We start from the raw sequence: 18,497 nt of genomic DNA on the forward strand, positions 1-18,497 counted from the left end.
AATGGTAATGATTTAACTTTCACATAGCTAAGACAGAAAGGGTAAAAGTTGTTTGATGAGGTGAGAGGAATCCAGGTTCAGGGGGGCTCTTGGCCTCACAGATTTGGGGATGGTTACAGGGCAAATGAGTTCAGCTTCGGGTTGCCATGGTCACTTACCCAGTCCGTTAACGAATGAGAAGCGAACTTCCACTTTAGCTAATTAAGCCGCTCCTTCTGAAGCCTTGATTGAAGATGGAACAGCGATGAACAGAGCCCCCATTCCCCCACTTACAATCTGTCATTAGGCCAAGGGATTCTTTTCTGACATAATTCTTTCAGAGAAGCACTCAGATTAAACCAGTTACTTTGAATCTAAAGCTTTGGTGAATTTTGTTCCCTTCAGGGTGATGCTGGCATTCCAGGACCCATTGGCCCGCAGGTAAGGCATCTTCTGTTGGAAATCTGTCAGCTCCTGACATTCGTCAAAAACCTCATCTGTCGACACCACCCTGTCTGGCCAGCATTAGTTTCAGAATCCTGTAGCTCGATTGCTTAAAATAGCCAACTCTTTCTAATGGCCTGAAGTGACTTCACTTTCCCCATCACTCTGAACGAACGTTCATCGACTTTAGGATGATATGTTGTATCAGACTTGACTAAAATGCAGTTAATTAATTCTGGATCCAGAGCCATTCTGAACCTGTGTAACAGGAAACAAATCAAGAGTCCTGCATTGACAGGGTAATGGATATATTGGCGTCTCTGTAAGTATTCAATCTCTTGTTCAAGCCCAGCGTGGATTGGATGAAGGATCTCCTCTCTTTAGAATCATACGTAAGAAAGGAAGCAGGAGGAGACCATTCAGCCCCTCAAGATTGCTGCACCATTTGACTCTGTCGTGGTTGATTTTCTGCCTCAACCCCCAAATTGTCGCCTGGTCCCACACCCCTCCATTCTCCCAGGAACCAAAACTCTGTTGGTATCTGCCTTAAATGTATTGAATAATGAAGCATCCACCACCCTCTGGGGGAGAGCACTCTAAAGATACACAGCTCTCTGAGTGAAGACAGCGGTCCCTCTCTCTGTGGAAAATGAACGATCCTTTATACTGAGACAGTGCTGCCCAGTTCCCCAGTCAGGGGAAACCACCCCTCAGGATCTGGCCTCTCAGGAACCTTCAGTGTTTCATTGACATCTTTTTTCTTGAGGCTCCAGACAATATAAACTCCTCATATCATCGAAGGTACATCACAGGGAGCTAGGATCCCTGTAATTGCTTACTTGTGTCACGGGTGGTAGCAACTTGCAAAACCGGAATCAGTCACACCATACACGGAGCCTTTGAGCGACCCCTGCGTGGTTTAGAGGAAAGGTCACACTGGAGATCATTCAGCCCCAGCATTCTCTCTGTTCCTTGGGCATGCAGCCTGAGCTGACACAATGGAGTATTTGCAGAATTTCTAAATAAACCTGAATGATCAAATGGCCCCCTGAGCCAAACCTCGTATCGGCCTCGATTGTTCTGTATATATTGAATAGATTCTGATCGCGCCCCCCCGCCCCCCACTTTTGCTTTTCTAAGTTTGTTCCCCCCCCTCCTGTGGCCTTTGAGTTGCTCCTTGTTTTGCTTCCCTTCTTCTGAGGCTCCCTGCTGAGTTCCAGGATCCTGAAAGCTCACCCACTTCTCCGTGTGCACTCAGGACACAAGTTTTGAACACAAAACACCAAGGGTCTCTGGCATAGTGGGAATGTCACTCAGTCCAGAGGCTTTGGGATCACAGGTTCAAATCCAGTTCCATTTACCCAACAGCGTCATATAGCCCGGATACAGACCCTTCGGTCCACGCCAAACATAATCCAAAACTAAACTAGTCCCACCTGCCTGTTCCAGGCCCATATTCCTCCAAACCTTCCTTATTCATGTGTTTATCAAATGACTTTTAAACGTTGTAATTGTACCAGCATCCACCACTTCCTCAGGAAGTCCATTCCACACACAAACCAGTCTCTGTGTAAAGAAATTGACTCTTACGTCTTTTTAAAATCTTTCTCTTTAAAACATGCCCCCTAGATTTGAAGTCACCCATCCTAGGGAAAAGACAACTACTAGGAGAAAGTGAGGTCTGCAGATGCTGGAGATCAAAGTTGAAACTTTATTGCTGGAACAGCACAGCAGGTCAGGCAGCATCCAGGGAACAGGAGATTCGACGTTTCGGGCACAGGCCCTTCTTCAGGAAGGGCCTGTGCCCGAAACGTCGGATCTCCTGTTCCCTGGATGCTGCCTGACCTGCTGTGCTGTTCCAGCAATAAAGTTTCAACAAAAGACAACTACTGTTAACTGTCTAAACCTCTCATTATTTTATAAGCTTCTATCAGATCGCCTCTCAACCTCCAACACTATTGTGAAAATGTCCCAGCCTATCCAGTCTTTCTTTATAACTGAAACCTTCCATACCCGGCAAAATCCTGGTAAATCTCTTCTGAACCCTCTCCAGCTTAATAATATCCTTCCTATAACTGGGAGATCAGAACTGGGCACAGTATTCCAGAGGCCTCACCAATGTCCTGTACAACCTCAACATAACGTCCCAACCTCTCACTCCTATATTCAAAGGACTGAGAAATGAAGGTGAGCGTGTCAAATGCCTTTTTAACCACTCTGACTACATGTGATGCAAACTTCAAGGAAATATGTACCTGCACCCCAGGTCCCTCTGTTCTACAACACTACCCAAGTTTCGACCATTAATTGTATAAGCCCTACTCTTGTTTGTTGAACCAAAATGCAAGACCTCACGTTTATCCAGATTGAACTCCCATCTGACATTTTCAGCCCATTGACCCATTTGATCAAGATCCCTTTGTAATCTCAGAAGGCCTTGTTCACTGTCTACTATGTCACCAGTTTTGGCATCATCTACAAACTTACTAACCATGCCTTTATATATTCTCATCCAAATCATTTACAGAAACAAAAGAGGACCCAGAACTGACCCCTGTGGAACACCGCTGGTCACAGGCCTCCTGTCCAAAAAGCAACCCTCCACCATTTACTCACTGTCTCCTGCTGTTAAGCCAATTATGTATCCATTTGGCAAGCTCACACTGAATCCCATGTGACCTCACTTTACTCATAAGTCATACCATGTGGAACCTTGTCAAAGGCTTTACTAAAATCCAAATAACGACATTTACTGCAACGTCATCATCAATCTTTCTAGTAACTTCCTCAAAAAACTCAGTCAAGTTGGTGAGACACGATTTTGCACGCACAAAACCATGCTGACTATCTCTAATCAATTTTTGTCTTTCTCTTGAACTGAAAACTAGTCTCGGTGATGGTGATCGTGACAGCTATCATTGATTGTTGTTAAAACCCACTTGGTTCACTAATGTCTTTCAGAGGAGGAAATCTGAGGCTACACATGACTCCAGACCCACTTTTCCGCCCTCTGAAATGGCAAGCCGCTCAGTTCAAGGGCAATTGGGAAAACGCAACACATGCAAGGAATGCCCAATCCCATGAAAGAATAAAGTTAAAAATGATTTTTAAAATTTGATTTATTGTTGTCACATGTACCTAGGGACAATGAAAAGTTTTGTTTCATGTGCAGTACAGGCAGGTCATACCATGCATAATGCATTAGGGTAATCGAACAAAGCTAGGTATACAATGTTACAGCTGCAGAGAAAGTGAACAAAGAGTGAGATCAACACTAAACATCTGAACAAAGGTGACGTTCAGATAGATGCTGTCTGACCTGTAAGGAGCTCTATTTATGTGCCTTTGCTCTGTAGCTCTTGATACCTTTAACCAAGAAAGATCTATAGCTCCGTCTTAAAAAATTGAGGTTACCCAACAATGTTTACTTGGGGAAACAGTTTTATATTGCAGTGTGAAGAAGTGCTTCCTGATGTCACCCCCTAAGGTTATGTCCACCTTAGGCCTGGAGTTCCCTCTGAGAAAATGGTTTCTCTTTATTGACTGTATTGAACCCTTTAGTCCCCTCTACTTCCTGTTGAAAGCGTTCAGAGTGAGCAGTCCCTTCACTAGCTGGCCAGGCCAGGCTAGGGAACGTCAGTGCCCCTGTTAGAATTCGGGAGCTTCATGATACAGGCTCCCTGTTATGTGTCTGCATTAGAATAGTGGGATTAGACCTTTGGTTTGCCATTATGTTAATGGTTGTAAATGAAAAGAATGGGGCCTGTTTTCTGAAGGAAGCCACCTGACTGAACTTGGAGTCCAGTGCATGTGACTGGGCTCCCTCTCAACAGTGGTTCAAACAGACAGCATTTAGACTGACCCAAGGCCTGCTGGGAATTGTGTCCTCGAATCACAGTTAATTGTTCGCTATCTCTGCTTCTACTCCACAGGGCTTGCCGGGATACCCAGGTCAAAAAGGTGAAATTGGATTGCCAGGGAGACCGGTGAGGAGTGATTTTTTGTTTCTTTTTGCATGTAAAATCAGGAATTTAAAGGATTAGAGTTTGGATGATGAACAGGCAGGCGAAGTGTGTCTGGGTGTATTTGAACCAACGCTTGGCACAGTGAGGGCATTCAGCCCCTCGAGCTTACTATACCACTCACTTTGATTGTGTCTGATCTGTACCTGAACTTGGTCTGCCCTCCTTGGTTCTATATGATTAAAATTCTTCCGCCGCCTTCGCCTCCGCGCCTACTTCTTCAACCAAGATTCTCGCCCACCCTCTGACGACCCCTTCTCCCGCCTCCAACACACCCCATCCACCTGGACACCCCGTACTGGCCTCTTACCCGCCCTCGATCTCTTCATAGCCAACTGCCGCCGCGACATTAACCACCTCAATCTCTCCACCCCCCCTCACCCACTCCAACCTCTCACCCTCGGAACGCGCAGCCCTCCACTCCCTCCGCTCCAACCCCAACCTCACTATCAAACCAGCAGACAAGGAGGCGCAGTAGTAGTTTGGCGCACCGACCTCTACACCGTTGAGGCTAAACGCCAGCTCGCGGATATCTCCTCCTACTGCCCCCTTGACCATGACCCCACCCCCCACCGCCAAACCATCATCTCCCAGACCGTCCATAACCTCATCACCTCAGGGGATCTCCCATCCACCGCCTCCAACCTCATAGTCCCACAACCCTGCACCGCCCGCTTCTACCTCCTGCCCAAAATCCACAAACCTGACTGCCCCGGCCGACCCATTGTCTCCGCCTGCTCCTGCCCCACCGAACTCATCTCCGCATACCTTGACACCGTCCTGTCCCCCTTAGTCCAAGAACTCCCCACCTACGTTCGGGACACCACCCATGCCCTCCACCTCCTCCATGATTTTCGCTTCCCCGGTCCCCAACGCCTTATTTTCACCATAGACATCCAGTCCCTGTACACCTCCATCGCCCATCACGAAGGACTCAAAGCCTTCCGCTTCTTCCTTTCCCGCCGTACCAACCAGTACCCTTCCACTGACACCCTCCTTCGACTGACTGAACTGGTCCTCACCCTGAACAACTTCTCTTTCCAATCCTCCCACTTCCTCCAAACGAAAGGAGTAGCCATGGGCACCCGCATGGGCCGCAGCTATGCCTGCCTCTTCGTAGGATATGTGGAACAATCCATCTTCCGCAGCTACACTGGCACCACCCCCCACCTTTTCCTCCACTACATCGATGACTGTATCGGCGCTGCCTCGTGCTCCCACGAGGAGGTTGAACAGTTCATCCACTTTACCAACACCTTCCACCCCGACCTCAAATTTACCTGGACCGTCTCAGACTCCTCCCTCCCCTTCCTAGACCTTTCCATTTCTATCTCGGGCGACTGAATCAACACGGACATTTACTATAAACCGACTGACTCCCACAGCTACCTAGACTACACCTCCTCCCACCCTGCCCCCTGTAAAAACGCCATCCCATATTCCCAATTCCTTCGTCTCCGCCGCATCTGCTCCCAGGAGGACCAGTTCCAATACCGTACAACCCAGATGGCCTCCTTCTTCAAAGACCGCAATTTCCACCCGAATGTGATCGACGATGCCCTCCACCGCATCTCCTCCACTTCCCGCTCCTCCGCCCTTGAGCCCCGCCCCTCCAATTGCCACCAGGACAGAACCCCACTGGTCCTCACCTACCACCCCACCAACCTCCATATACAGCGTATCATCCGTCGTCATTTCCACCACCTCCAAACGGACCCCACGACCAAGGATATATTTCCCTCCCCTCCCCTATCAGCATTCCGTAAAGACCACTCCCTCCGTGACTCCCTCGTCAGGTCCACACCCCCCACCAACCCAACCTCCACTCCCGGCACCTTCCCCTGCAACCGCAAGAAATGCAAAACTTGCGCCCACACCTCCCCCCTTACTTCCCTCCAAGGCCCCAAGTAATCCTTCCATATCCGCCACAAATTCACCTGCACCTCCACACACATCATCTATTGCATCCGCTGCACCCGATGTGGCCTCCTCTATATTGGGGAGACAGCCCAACGTTTCAGAGAACACCTCTGGGACACCCTCACCAACCAACCCAACCGCCCCGTGGCTCAACACTTCAATTCCCCCTCCCACTCCACCAAGGACATGCAGGTCCTTGGACGCCTCCATTGCCAGACCATAGCAATACGACAGCTGGAGGAAGAGCGCCTCATCTTCCGCCTAGGAACCCTCCAACCACAAGGGATGAACTCAGATTTCTCCAGTTTCCTCATTTCCCCTCCCCCCACCTTGTCTCAGTCAAATCCCTCGAACACAGCACCACCTTCCTAACCTGCAATCATCTTCCTGACCTCTCCGCCCCCACCCCACTCCGGCCTATCACCCTCACCTTAACCTCCTTCCACCTATTGCATTTCCAAAGCCCCTCCCCCAAGTCCCTCCTCCCTACCTTTTATCTTAGCCTGCTGGACACACTTTCCTCATTCCTGAAGAAGGGCTTATGCCCGAAACGTCGATTCTCCTGCTCCTTGGATGCTGCCTGACCTGCTGCGCTTTTCCAGCAACACATTTTCAGCTCTGATCTCCAGCATCTGCAGTCCTCACTTTCTACTAGAAGATTAAAACACTTATCCAATCAAATCTATCACCCCAATAACAAACTACTGAGATAACAGCGGAAAATGCTGGAAATACTTAGGAGGTCAGGCAGCATTTGCACAGAAAGAGAAACGGAGTGAACGTTGCAGGTTAATGCCTGTTCTGAGAAACCTTTCAAACTCAGCTTTGACCTTTCCCCCCAACTTATCTGGGAGGTTAGGGCTGGGGGAGGGGAGGGGACCAAATTTCCCACAATCCTTTGTGTGAAGATGTGCTTCCCAACATCGACCCTGAACGACCTGGCATTAATACGCTCCCCTGTTGTTCTGGTCTCCCCTCTTTGGAAGAAATACCTTTTCTCTATCCAGTCCTTTCACATTAAATGAATCATCACTACTTGAGGGAATACACACAGAGTCTGTGCAGCCTGCTCTGATAACTTTATCCTTTTAGCCCCAGTATAAGTCTGGTCACCCCCTCCAACGCCAATCTATCCTTGTCCTTTCAGCTCTTCAGTATGTGCCTGAGTTCTTCTGGATGCACAAACTGGCTTGTACACGCAAGTTACTTTTAAAGTCCTGGACCCCTTCCACTCTGGCATTTTAGAACACAGGAAATAGGAACAGGAGTAATTCCTACACCTCCTCAAGCCCTCTCCTCCATTCAGCATAAGCATGGGTGCCCCTCGGCTTTAAATCCACTCACCCACCCGCTCCCTGTCACCTCGATTCCCTCAGAGATCAAAAACGTATCTGACCCAGCCTTAATTGGACCCAACGATGGAGCATTCGCAACCTCCTGAGGTGGAGAATTTCAAAGGTCCATGATCCCATGGAGTGAAGGACCGTCTCCTTAACCCAATCATAAATAAGAAGCCTTTAACTTGCAATGGTGCCCTCACGATCTAGATTCCCCTGCTGGGAGAACAACTGCTCAGTGTCTACCATAAAATCTTACCCAGTTAGAAGGAGCGACAGATCTCCTCCTGAGTCAATGAGTCCAGTTGGGTGAAAATGGAAGTGCCAATCCTTTGTGTCCCCAAACTCCCTTTGACCCTTCCATCTTCCTCTTGACCCCCCCCCCATCCTCCCGAAGTGCCCCCAACCTCCCTTTGATCCTTCCATCTTCCCTTTGACCCCCGTCCTCCCTTTGTGTCCCCAAACTCCCTTTGACCCCTCCATCTTCCCTTTGACCCCCCCCCCCATCCTCTCTCTGTGCTCCCATCATCACTTTGTGCCCCCATCATCCCTTTGAGAAAGTTACCACCTGGAGTAGCGCCAACCTCCGGCCCATTTAAACGTTCAAATAAAAGGGCGTCAATCAAAAATGGAAAGACGGAGCACTGAAATCACCTGAGCAGATCATCCAGAAATCTTTGAGGAGAGCAAGCAAGTTCTGACAGTGGCTCCACCTCAGAGTCGCTGCGGGTAATGTCTGCAGATGCTGGTCATTGGCTTGTGCACCAGCTACGGAACTGGGGAGAGACGTGCACTGCCTCGGCCCGGGAAGATCTCCAGCTAACTGAGCTCGTCGATAGATTGTCCCGGCACAAGATACAAACAGGGGAACACTGGAAGGTCAGAAAGGCTGCCAGGGGGGCAGAAGCAGTCAACGTTTCAGACTGATGACCTTTCACCTGAACTGAGAAAGGTTAAGAGACGTGACTGCATTTCGGCAAGTAAACAGTTTGGGCGGGGTTATTGGAAAAATAATGGAGGTGAAGGAATGTGATAAGGTGAAGAGTAGGTGAGAGTGATTGACAAAACACTTGACAGTGCAAGGCCAATGGGAGAAATAATGGGACAAGCCAATTAACAGAAGCTTGGCCCTGAAGAGGTGGGAAGGGTCGGATGATTAATGGCTGCCATCCAAATGCAAGGACAAAAGAAAGGTGAGAGCAAAATTAAAAACCTGCAAAGACCAGGAAACAAACTGGTGGTGAGTTGGAGGCCTGGGACAGGGGTTTCTGTCAGATACTGTCAAACTCCACATTCCATCTGGAAGCCTGGTTGAAGGATGAGGTGTAGACTCTGAAGCAGGCCAAGGACAGAGAGGTCAGAGTGCAGATTGGCCGGCTGCAGATTGGAAATGTCCGACCTCAGGAAGTTCAGCATCGTGCTTGCAGACCGGTCGTTCCTCTTAACAGATCACTTCATTTGCCACGCAGACTTTCTCTTCTCAATATATCAATGTGGATTAGTGACCCTTCAGCCTTCTCTTCCTTCCCTAATCCTCTTTCTCTCACGTGTAGGGTCGGCCTGGCATAAATGGACTGAAAGGAGAAAAGGGCGAGCCAGGAGATTTCAGTGGTGGTTTTGGGTACCGGGTGAGTCCTGCCTTCACTGTTTCATTCTGGCAATTGTACGTCTTAAGCTTCAGGTATTTTCTGAATCAATTTCCTATTGTCCTGTTTACCAGAATATTCCAGGACCACCCGGTCCTCCGGGACCCCCTGGACCACCTGGTATGCCAGCGTCTGATCACGTAAGTGTGCGATGTACTTCCTGAACGGCCAATTTAAATATGGCTGGAATGGTTCCATGTCTTATTGCCCTCCTTCAGTAATGCTGCTACTGTGCTGATACCTTCCCATCAGGCACCACATCCCACCCAGAATTCCAGATTACCAAATTCTGACAAATAGGGGAGATTGGTTTAGTGTTTTATCCACAAGATGGTGGCAGGTGTGTTCCCTCAGTACATAGATTAAGCTGAAGACTCCAGGGTGGGGACGTGTAATCACAAGTTTCTGTCTCTGAGCCGTGACTCAGACTGACTAGAGAAAGATTTTAACTCCACTGTGTATACTTGACTCGTGATTATCCCCGTCTTCTCTTCAGGTGTTCAGAGGGGCAGCTGAAGGATTCCCTGGAATACATGGACCACAAGGTAGGTGTTCATGGTCTATTGGGTAAAAGTCCTCCAATAAAATGCACACTTCCAATAAGTGCCATTGTTTATGCCTTGGTGGATTTTGCACTATTCTGCTGAAGTTGCAGGAGAGACTTTGATCTCCAGCCTTTCTGTGATGTTAGCACAACTATTTGGGCTTCCACTGGGCAGCAAGGACATGGACGCCATCCGGAAACAAATTGGCCGCATTCCTCTCATCTAAGGTGATGGACAAGACAGGGCACCAAGTCTACTTTAATCAGTTTCTTTAATCACAGGAACCTTCAATCCAAGATTCAGTTTGAAACCTTTTCAAATACCGGTCATTAAATTATGAACAACAGGTTGTGAAGGATTCACCTCATTGTGTCCATAAATTAGAGCTTTGGGGTTTCTGCCCATCCTGCATTGAGCAGAAAATGTCAGTTAAGCACCCTAACTATTTTATTTCAGTCATGTAGAAAACTATTCTGATCCATCTGGCTAATACAGAATCCCTACAGTGCTGAAAGAGGCCATTTGTCCCATCAAGTGTGCACTGACCCTCTTTGAACATCTATCCAATCCCTGTAATCCCCTGCATTTCCCATGGCTAATCTACCTAAACATCTTTGGACTGGAGGAAACCAAGAGCACATAGAGGAAACCCACACAGAGAATGTGCAAACTCCACATAGACAGTCACTCGAGGGTGCAATCGAACTTGGGTCTCTAGCGATGTGAGGCAGCAGTGCTAACCACTGAGCATCAAAACAGCCCTGTTTGGCTATGCAATATTTCCTATCTATTATGATCATGAGGGAGGCCATTAACTTATAGAAAGAACATCAAAAGCCAATTATTTATGCTGCAAGTTTTAATGGCTAATACCTGTGATGTGGTTCCTGAGAATATAGTGCAGGCTCGTTCAGTCAAAACCTTCAAGAGGGAATTAGATTGCTATCTGTGAAGGAAGATTGTGTCTGGTTTAAGGGAGAAGGCAGGTACTAGGTAACTGCTCATTCAGAAAGCATAACATGATAGGCTGAAGTGCCTTAATTCTGATTTGGGTTTGATTGAGAGCTATACTTTACAAGAGTTAAAGAAAGTAAATAGAATGTTTTAACTCTACATATTTTGTGTACACTTATATTTTAAGCTTTCAAAACTTAACAAAGCAGCCCACTGAAGAGTTCCCCAGTTTCTTCCAGACTGTCAATGCTACTTTCACATCTCCCAGGATTACACCACGGTGTGTCAGCCCTCAGGAATTCACTTTATTTTGCCCCAGATTTCCTGCTACATTCTATGAGTCTGCAACTACCTAAATTCAAAGATGGATTTCACTCCCTTTTTGCTTAATTGTCTGAAGCCTTTGGCAGATCTCCCCCTCTACATGTTTCCAATTGTGCCAGCTCTAAATGTTACACCATCCCTGTCTGTGAGAATGCAAACAAAGAAACCCACCACAACGGGTTTATATAAAACCTACATGGTCTATTTCCATAGCAACACAGCATAGCTGGAAAATGTACATTAATTATCAATCAGTCTTAATCTGAAAGGTAAATTGATACTTTCAGAGCTGACCTTGTTTGTCCTTTTAATCCTGTCTGTAATCTGAGACCCACATGACTAATTCAAGCCCCTTATGAAGGCAACTATTGACAGTTTGTCCCAACCAAGAAACTCATAAAAAATAGCCCATTGCTGAGTATGTTCACATTTCCACCGTGGCCTTTTTATGTAACGTGAGTTCTCCTTTGAATGGTGTTTGGTAATTTCCCAAATCCATTGGTTCTTCCATTAGCTCTACATTTAACACTTCACTCCTCAGTCCAAATGTATTCTTCTTATAGAGAAGGCACTGGCTTAGTGGTATATCACCGGGCTGTTAATCCAGACACCCGGGTAACGTTCGAGGGACCTGGGTTTGAATCCTGCCATGACAGATGATAGAATTTGAATTTAATAATAAAAAAAGATCTGGAATTAAGAGCCTGATGATGACCATGTCGATTGTCAGGAAAAACCCCTCTGATTCACTAGTGCCCTTTAGGGAAGGAAACTGCCCCCATCCTCACCCGGTCTGACCTACATGTGACTCCAGACCCACAAGCAATGTGGTTGATTCTTGACTGCCCTCTGGGCACTTAGGGATGGGTAATAAATGCTACCCAGCTAGTGACGCCCTCATCCCTGAACAAAAACAAATAAAGAAAAGAACACGTGAATCGTGAAATTAGACATTATCATCACTTTCTAACCTCACTTGAGAATGATTGACTGAAGTTAGATCTAAATGAGCAATGAATGTGCCTCGTAACTAGTGTTGAGAGAATGTCTTTCAATTCCAGTACTTGGACTGATAAATGATTACAGCCTCAATCCATGACTATCTCGACCTGTTCCCTCACGCAGGCCCTAAAGGAGACCGTGGCAACCCAGGGTATATGGGCCCTCCAGGACAGAAAGGGGATATTGGGGAGCCTGGGCTTCCTGGCCCTCCAGGTGAGTAACCTGGGAGGTAAGGGGTAGCAGAGGAGGTCGGAGCTTACTCTCTTTGTCTGGGAGGAAATAACTCCATGCACGGTTTTGAAAATAAAGAAGTCACAGGAGTATTAACTGAAACCACTGTTTCCGTCTCAGTCAAGAACAACTTGTCTCCGCATTAGAACATGGAGGCTGAGCTGTCAGGTTTGTGATTTTCCAATGGGCGAAAAGCTCTCCGTGTGATCAACATTCAACAGCTAGGAGTCTGACTGCTGCTGGGCTTTTCAAGTTGAACTTCGAGCATGAAAAGCTGACTACCTGTCTCACACATCTGCCCCGTGCCAAAATGGCTGACACGGGTGTGACAATTCCTTCTCTGCTTCCCAGTTCAGTAAACATGGATCCCCTTGGAGAGTCAAAGGGCAGAGTCCTGTGCCCACCTGTGTGGTGTGCTTGGTGGCAGAGTGGGCCAGTTAATCAGGTAGGAGGGTTCATGGGTGAGGACCTCATCATCTACCCTCCTCCGCCCCCATGATTGACAGACCTTTGCATTGCCTTTGTACCCCACTGCCAACTGAGGCTCGGAACTGGATAACTAATGCCCATTTGATGGCCTGAACCCACAGCCGCTGGCATTAACTCAGTGACAAGCTTGTGGAGTGCAAATGAGGACTATCTTGTTGAAAGGTAGTCAGTGCCTAATTGAGGGAATTGGCATCAGGAAAGAGGGGGCAACTGAGTGCCACATTCTTGGCCACCCTTCCTCAAAGCCCTATCCTCTCTCTGGCATTGTCAAGGCCTGGCATGGACTGGGGGCTAGGTGCCAGCATGGACTGGGTGGCAAGGACCATTGTTCTGAACTTCTTAATTTCTTTATTTTCTGATTTATTCCTACAGTCCCCAATGCTGGACGTTTTATTTCTTTACTTTTTCCGAATAACTTGTACTGAAGAATCCGTACCCAGATACCTTTGTACCTAAGAGGGTGCCATAAGTGATGACTTTTAACCTATCACTGTATTCATCTGAATACACGTGACAATAAAGCTGATTCATTTCAATTTATTTCAATTCACTTGTGCCGGGCTGCTATCCAACTGGGGACCTTGGGTGGCCGTTGTACTGGCCATCTCCTCTCAGGGCGCTGATGAGCACATCCCAGTCATTCATTGTCTGGCAGCTCTCAGCAACCAGGATTGTTACCCCAGGGTCCTTGATACCGGGGGGCCGGGGGTGGGGGGGAGGGCGGCCTACCACTCGCCTGCTAAATCGTACAAGATGCGGCAGACCCTCCCGAGGAAAGGGAACAAACAGGTCTTGAGAACTCTCCTGGTGACTCAGAACCTCCACAGAAAGTCAACACCCAGAGCCAAGCAGGGCAAAAAGATTCGCTTGCAAAGTTTCCCTCCCACCCCCATCAGAGATTCAAAATGAGTCCAGATCTCACGGATCTAGCGATCTCCATCTTACCTCCTGTACAAGGTGGTTTCCAATGCAGTCCAGACTTTTTAAGTCATTTGATCGCGGGGCTTCAGCCTCCTTAGTGAGGCCAGCATGTACTGCATGTCCGTTGTCAAGGTGATGGTGAGCTTCGGCCATCTTGAACTGCCGCAGTCCACAGTGCCTTTCGAGAGGGAGTTCCAGCATTGTGACCCAGCAACACTGAAGGAATAGGGATGTAATTCCAAGTCAGGATGGTGAAACTTGCAGGTCGTGGTGTTCCCAAATATCTGCTGCCTTTGTCCTTCTAGATGGAAGTCCTCATGGATTTGGAGGGTGGTGTCTGAGGAGCTCAGGCGAGTTTCTGCAGAGCATCTTGTAGATGGTGCACACTGCTGCTACTGAGCGTCAGTAATGAGGGTTATGGATGTGGAAGGTGGTAGCAGAAGATTAGGAAGATCAGGAAGGTCCTAGTGCCAGTTTCAGAGGCACCAGTTTATGCCAGTCCTCATAAGGCTTCCACTTGATGCATGTTGCTCCTGCGATTTGGAGTCACTGTGCTAGAGTCCAGTTCCGCCACTGGTTTCCTGAGGAGACCTCAGTCTGTGTTTTGAGCTTCTTTTCAGATGATATTGTGCCTTCAGTTTTGTATGTTAATGAACTCTGACATGTCTCTGTGCTGTTCGGTTACAGGAACCATCCCACATGAGGTATATGACTTCACCTCCTCTCTCAGAGTAAGTGTTGCTGTCTCCTTGCACTCTCGGCTATGAGCTTGCCAGTGGTGCTAGAAGCTCTGGCATCTATTGGGCACTCATTTCAAATTCTCACCCCTCTCTCTCTTCTGATGTAGAGCTCCTGAGAATGGTCAACGTTTTACCCCTCTGTCAGTCTCTGTAAGTGCCTGCGATGAGTCTTTGTGAATCAAAGACTAATCTCCTGGACAAAACCCAGGGAGAAAGGTCACAGGCAAGTTTACAAAAGCAATCAGAGATGGAGTGGGATTCAGACACCCAATGAGCCAACTCGACTCCCTCCTGAAGAAGGGTTACACCCAAATGTTGACTTCTCCACCTCCTGATGCTGCCTGGCTTGCGGTGTTCTCCCAGCCTCCTGCTTGTCTACTTTGGAATCCAGCATCTGCAGATTTTTTTGTCTCTAACTTGACTCAGGAAGGCTGAGGAAGGCAGTGCACATCTGGCTTAGCCTTGTTTAGCCAGCAGTGGTATCCAAGACTTGAGAGCTGGTGGTCATGTGACATAACCGCTCTGGATGCGTGCTCCCAGAGTTGGCAAGCCAAGCATCACGTGCTCAGCATTGCCAGCATCAGTTTTGGGGTTGCACTGCGTGCTCTATGTACAGATGGTGGCTCTTGAGTCTCTTTTTGTTCCCTGTCCTCACCATTTTCTGCCTTCTCTTGTCTCCCCCCCCCCCCCTCCCCCCAACACCCCCACAATGCTGACAGGGTGCAAAAGGAGAAACGGGTGACGTGGGGCAGAAAGGAGAGAAGGGCGCACCAGGAGATGGCTATGGTTCTGGTGTAGCCGGGCCCCAGGGTCCTCCTGGGCCTCCGGGACCACCGGGTCTTCAGGTAAGAAACTCCCAAGTGGTGGCCAGCGAGTGCCAATAAAAAGATTCTCTTTCTGTCTTTTGCCAGAACATTCTTGCACGTTGCTGAGTTTGCGGATTGGCTCCAGAGACTATCCTCCCAACTCCCCTGGCTCATCCTGGGCTCGGTGGGGAGTTGTTCTTAGGAAAGCAGACAAAAGTATCCTTTGGAGAGAGGACGATGGCCAGAGAAGAGGCCCAAATTTATGTTAGGTCTCTGAGGTGTAGCCGCTCCTATGACGTGGCATTCCCAGGGCGAAGGGGTTTTACAGTGAGGAAGGTTTGAGCAGCGGGCCAGTGCTTGCTGGTGTTCAGAGTAATGAACAGAGACCTGATTGAAACATAGAACTTCCAGGGGTCGTGGGGGGGGAAATCACTGGGAGAGCAGATCCTGAGAGAGCGTGTTGACTCTTGTGGTGGAATCGAGAATGTGGGGGTGCAGTTTAACTGAGGGTTGTCACTCTTTGTACCCCCCCCCAGAGAGGGGTGGAGACTGGCTCATTGAATCTATTCAAGGCAGATTTCTGACGGGCAAAGGGCGTTGGGGGTGAAGAAGGGTGGAGGCAAGAAAATGGAACTAAGGCCAAGAATCAGGTTGGCCACGACCATACGGAATGGGAGAACAGACTGAGAGGGCAAATAACCGACCCCAACTCCGATTTTGTATGGAAGACAACTCAGCCTGCAACTCCCACAAATAGCAGTCTGATAATGAACAGATGTTCTGTTTTAGAGACATTTACTGAAGGGAAAATATTGGTCAGGACAGTTGGGGTAACACGCATGTAGTAGTACCTTGGGGTCTTTTATACCCATCTGAGCGGTCAGACAGCGCCTCCGTTGAAATGCTGCACCTCCAGTGATACCACGCTGTGTTTAAATGAGGTCCTCACACCTCAGGGGTGGGGACTGGATCCATTAGCTGAGGCAAAAACGAGACCGTTACCCAGGGTTGACACCTATGTATGGCCCTCCCTGTGTTTATTTGCAGATGTTGCGGGGTACAGGAGGCGGATTCTATACAAAATAATTTGATCACCTGAGGGGAAACATTCTGGCCTTACACCCCACTCCGCGTTGCTGACTAACCATCCTCCTCTCACCCTCCCCCAGGGACCGAAAGGAGACAGCATTGTTGGACCTAGAGGGTTACCAGGCAACGCGGGACCCCCTGGTTATGGGTATCCAGGTGCCCCCGGTCCTCCTGGGCCTCCCGGCCCCCCTGGAGTTTCTGCTTCAGGACACCACAGAACAAGTTGGTATCAAACCACCTCTCCCCCTCCCTTGTTCGATAAGCTCATCTTTGAAATTGTGTCAGGTTGAACACAATGTGGTGGACAGTGTTGTGATGGATTTGAGTTGGGAGCATTGTAATGGGCTGAGGTAGACTGTGATAGGGAAAGATGGGGAGGGAAGGGGTAAAGATTGGGATAGGTCAGGGTGGGGAGGGATGGGGTAGATACTGGGATAGGTCATGGTGAGGAGGGAAGGGGTAAAGATTGGGATAGTCAGGGTGGGAAGGGAAGGGGTAGAGACTGGGATAGGTCAGGGTGGGGAGGGAAGGGGTAAAGATTGAGAAGGTCAGGATGGGGAGGGAAGTGGTAGAGACTGGGATAGGTCAGGGTGGGGAGGGAAGGGGTAAAGACTGGGATAGGTCAGGGTGGGGAGGGAAGTGGTAGAGACTGGGATAGGTCAGGGTGGGGAGGGAAGGGGTAAAGATTGAGAAGGTCAGGATGGGGAGGGAAGTGGTAGAGACTGGGATAGGTCAGGGTGGGGAGGGAAGGGGTAAAGACTGGGATAGGTCAGGGTGGGGAGGGAAGGGGTAGAGACTGGGATAGGTCAGGGTGGGGAGGGAAGGGGTAAAGACTGGGACAGGTCAGGGTGGGGAGGGAAGGGATAGAGACTGGAATAGGTCAGGGTGGGGAGGGAAGGGGTAGAAACTGGGATAGGTCAGGGTGGGGAGGGAAGGAGTAAAGACTGGGATACGTCAGGGTGGGGAGGGGGGTAAAGATTGAGATAGGTCAGGGTGGGGAGGGATGGGGTAGATACTGTGTCAGGTCAGTATGGGGAGGGAAGGAGTAAAGATTGGGATAGGTCAGGGTGGGGAGGGAAGAGGTAGAGACTGGGATAGGTCAGGGTGCGGAGGGAAGGGGTAGAGACTGTGTCAGGTCAGTATGGGGAGGGAAGGGGTAAAAACTGGGATAGGTCAGGGTGGGTCGGGAACGGATAAAGATTGAGAAGGTCAGGGTGGGGAGGGAAGGGGTAAAGATTGGGATAGGTCAGGGTGGGGAGGGAAGGGATAGAGACTGGGACAGGTCAGGGTGGGGAGGGAAGGAGTAGAGACTGGGATAGGTCAGGGTGGGGAGGGAAGGGGTAAAGACTGGGATAGGTCAGGGTGGGGAGGGAAGGGGTAAAGACTGGGACAGGTCAGGGTGCGGAGGGAAGGGGTAGAGACTGGGATAGGTCAGGGTTGGGAGGGAAGGGGTAGAGACTGGGATAGGTCAGGGTGGGGAGGGAAGGGGTAGAGACTGGGATAGGTCAGGGTGCGGAGGGAAGGGGTAGAGATTGGGACAGGTCAGGGTGGGGAGGGAAGGGGTAAGGATTGGGATAGGTCAGGGTGGGGAGGGAAGGGATAGAGACTGGGATAGGTCAGGGTTGGGAGGGAAGGGGTAGAGACTGGGATAGGTCAGGGTGGGGAGGGAAGGGATAGAGACTGGGATAGGTCAGGGTGGGGAGGGAAGGGATAGAGACTGGGATAGGTCAGGGTGGGGAGGGAAGGGATAGAGACTGGGATAGGTCAGGGTTGGGAGGGAAGGGGTAGAGACTGGGATAGGTCAGGGTGCGGAGAGAAGGGGTAGAGACTGGGATAGGTCAGGGTGGGGAGGGAAGGGATAGAGACTGGGATAGGTCAGGGTGGGGAGGGAAGGGATAGAGACTGGGATAGGTCAGGGTTGGGAGGGAAGGGGTAGAGACTGGGATAGGTCAGGGTGCGGAGAGAAGGGGTAGAGACTGGGATAGGTCAGGGTGGGGAGGGAAGGAATAAAGACTTGGATAGGTCAGGGTTGGGAGGAAAGGGGTAGA

At 49.3% G+C, this 18,497-nt stretch overlaps 1 protein-coding gene across 2 annotated transcripts in view; it reads left to right on the forward strand.

The window, feature by feature from the left end:
- Positions 1-18,497, forward strand: part of col18a1a (collagen type XVIII alpha 1 chain a) — a 323,813-nt gene that overhangs the window by 285,043 nt on the left and 20,273 nt on the right. For both annotated transcript variants that reach the window (XM_043693212.2, XM_043693211.2), the window contains 9 exons: positions 385-420; positions 4,356-4,409; positions 9,256-9,330; positions 9,423-9,488; positions 9,845-9,893; positions 12,297-12,386; positions 14,502-14,545; positions 15,274-15,399; positions 16,530-16,671. In XM_043693212.2, coding sequence (XP_043549147.2) covers positions 385-420; positions 4,356-4,409; positions 9,256-9,330; positions 9,423-9,488; positions 9,845-9,893; positions 12,297-12,386; positions 14,502-14,545; positions 15,274-15,399; positions 16,530-16,671 — 682 coding nt within the window. The remainder of the gene's footprint in view (positions 1-384; positions 421-4,355; positions 4,410-9,255; positions 9,331-9,422; positions 9,489-9,844; positions 9,894-12,296; positions 12,387-14,501; positions 14,546-15,273; positions 15,400-16,529; positions 16,672-18,497) is intronic.

Source organism: Chiloscyllium plagiosum, unplaced genomic scaffold (genome assembly GCF_037043375.1).
Source record: "Chiloscyllium plagiosum isolate Xiang-an unplaced genomic scaffold, Cpla_swu_hap1 HiC_scaffold_7, whole genome shotgun sequence".
Lineage (NCBI taxonomy): Eukaryota > Metazoa > Chordata > Chondrichthyes > Orectolobiformes > Hemiscylliidae > Chiloscyllium > Chiloscyllium plagiosum.